At 39.5% G+C, this 683-nt stretch overlaps 1 protein-coding gene across 1 annotated transcript in view; it reads left to right on the top strand.

Moving 5' to 3' along the window:
• Positions 1-252: 252 nt before the first annotated feature.
• LOC119594767 (dehydrogenase/reductase SDR family protein 7-like) overlaps positions 253-683 on the top strand; it is a gene marked incomplete at its 5' end in the record, with an annotated part of 10,645 nt that continues 10,214 nt past the window's right edge. The window contains 1 exon segment of the mRNA XM_037943859.1: positions 253-378. Within this exon segment, the coding sequence (XP_037799787.1) occupies positions 253-378 (126 nt within the window).

Raw genomic sequence — 683 nt, 5'->3', positions numbered from 1 at the left:
TGCTGACTAACCATGTTTCATTACATAAACAAAGGCAAATTGATATGCAGATGGCAAGATGAATAAGCATACAAACAGTGAAAGAGATCTTTAAAAGATACAACGTACTGTAGCTGAACGAAAATACTTACGTGACGTCACTCGTTCGCGTCAGTTTTCCTTGCACGCGCCGGAATCCACTCAAATCCTTCGACGCTGATTGGCTAAACGCTCCTGTTACCGGCCAATCAGCTCCCTCGGTTTCACTCGGAGCACAATCCGATATATTGTTTGTTTACGTCAAGGAATCTCAGTGTAAGGACAAAAGCGAAGGGTGTGTGAGGGACAGGCTGTGCTTTCTGACTCCAAAGCGTGCCAGGCAGTTATCTATTGTTTCACGTGAGTGTTTATGTGTGTCGAAGTGTAAATTTGAGGTTAAAGTATTTTGGAAAGTTTAATGGATGATTTTTCTTAAATTTTTCTCACTTTCTCTTGCTTTTTGCACGAGGAACACGGAAGGAAGCCTGTGAAGTTTTGCGCAAATGGTACACAAGTGTCATTGTTTATCAAGTGTTTTTTATTTTAGGGACTGTATTGTCGTGAAAAGGTATGGGTAAATTCATTTTAAGCTTTGTTTTAACAATCTGCCGTGTAACTCCTTAATTGATAATTAAGGTTTTGGTGTTATTACCTCAGAATATAGT

This window comes from Penaeus monodon, chromosome 34 (genome assembly GCF_015228065.2).
Source record: "Penaeus monodon isolate SGIC_2016 chromosome 34, NSTDA_Pmon_1, whole genome shotgun sequence".
Taxonomy (NCBI): Eukaryota; Metazoa; Arthropoda; class Malacostraca; order Decapoda; family Penaeidae; genus Penaeus; species Penaeus monodon.
This window is presented reverse-complemented; position numbering and strand designations above follow the sequence as displayed.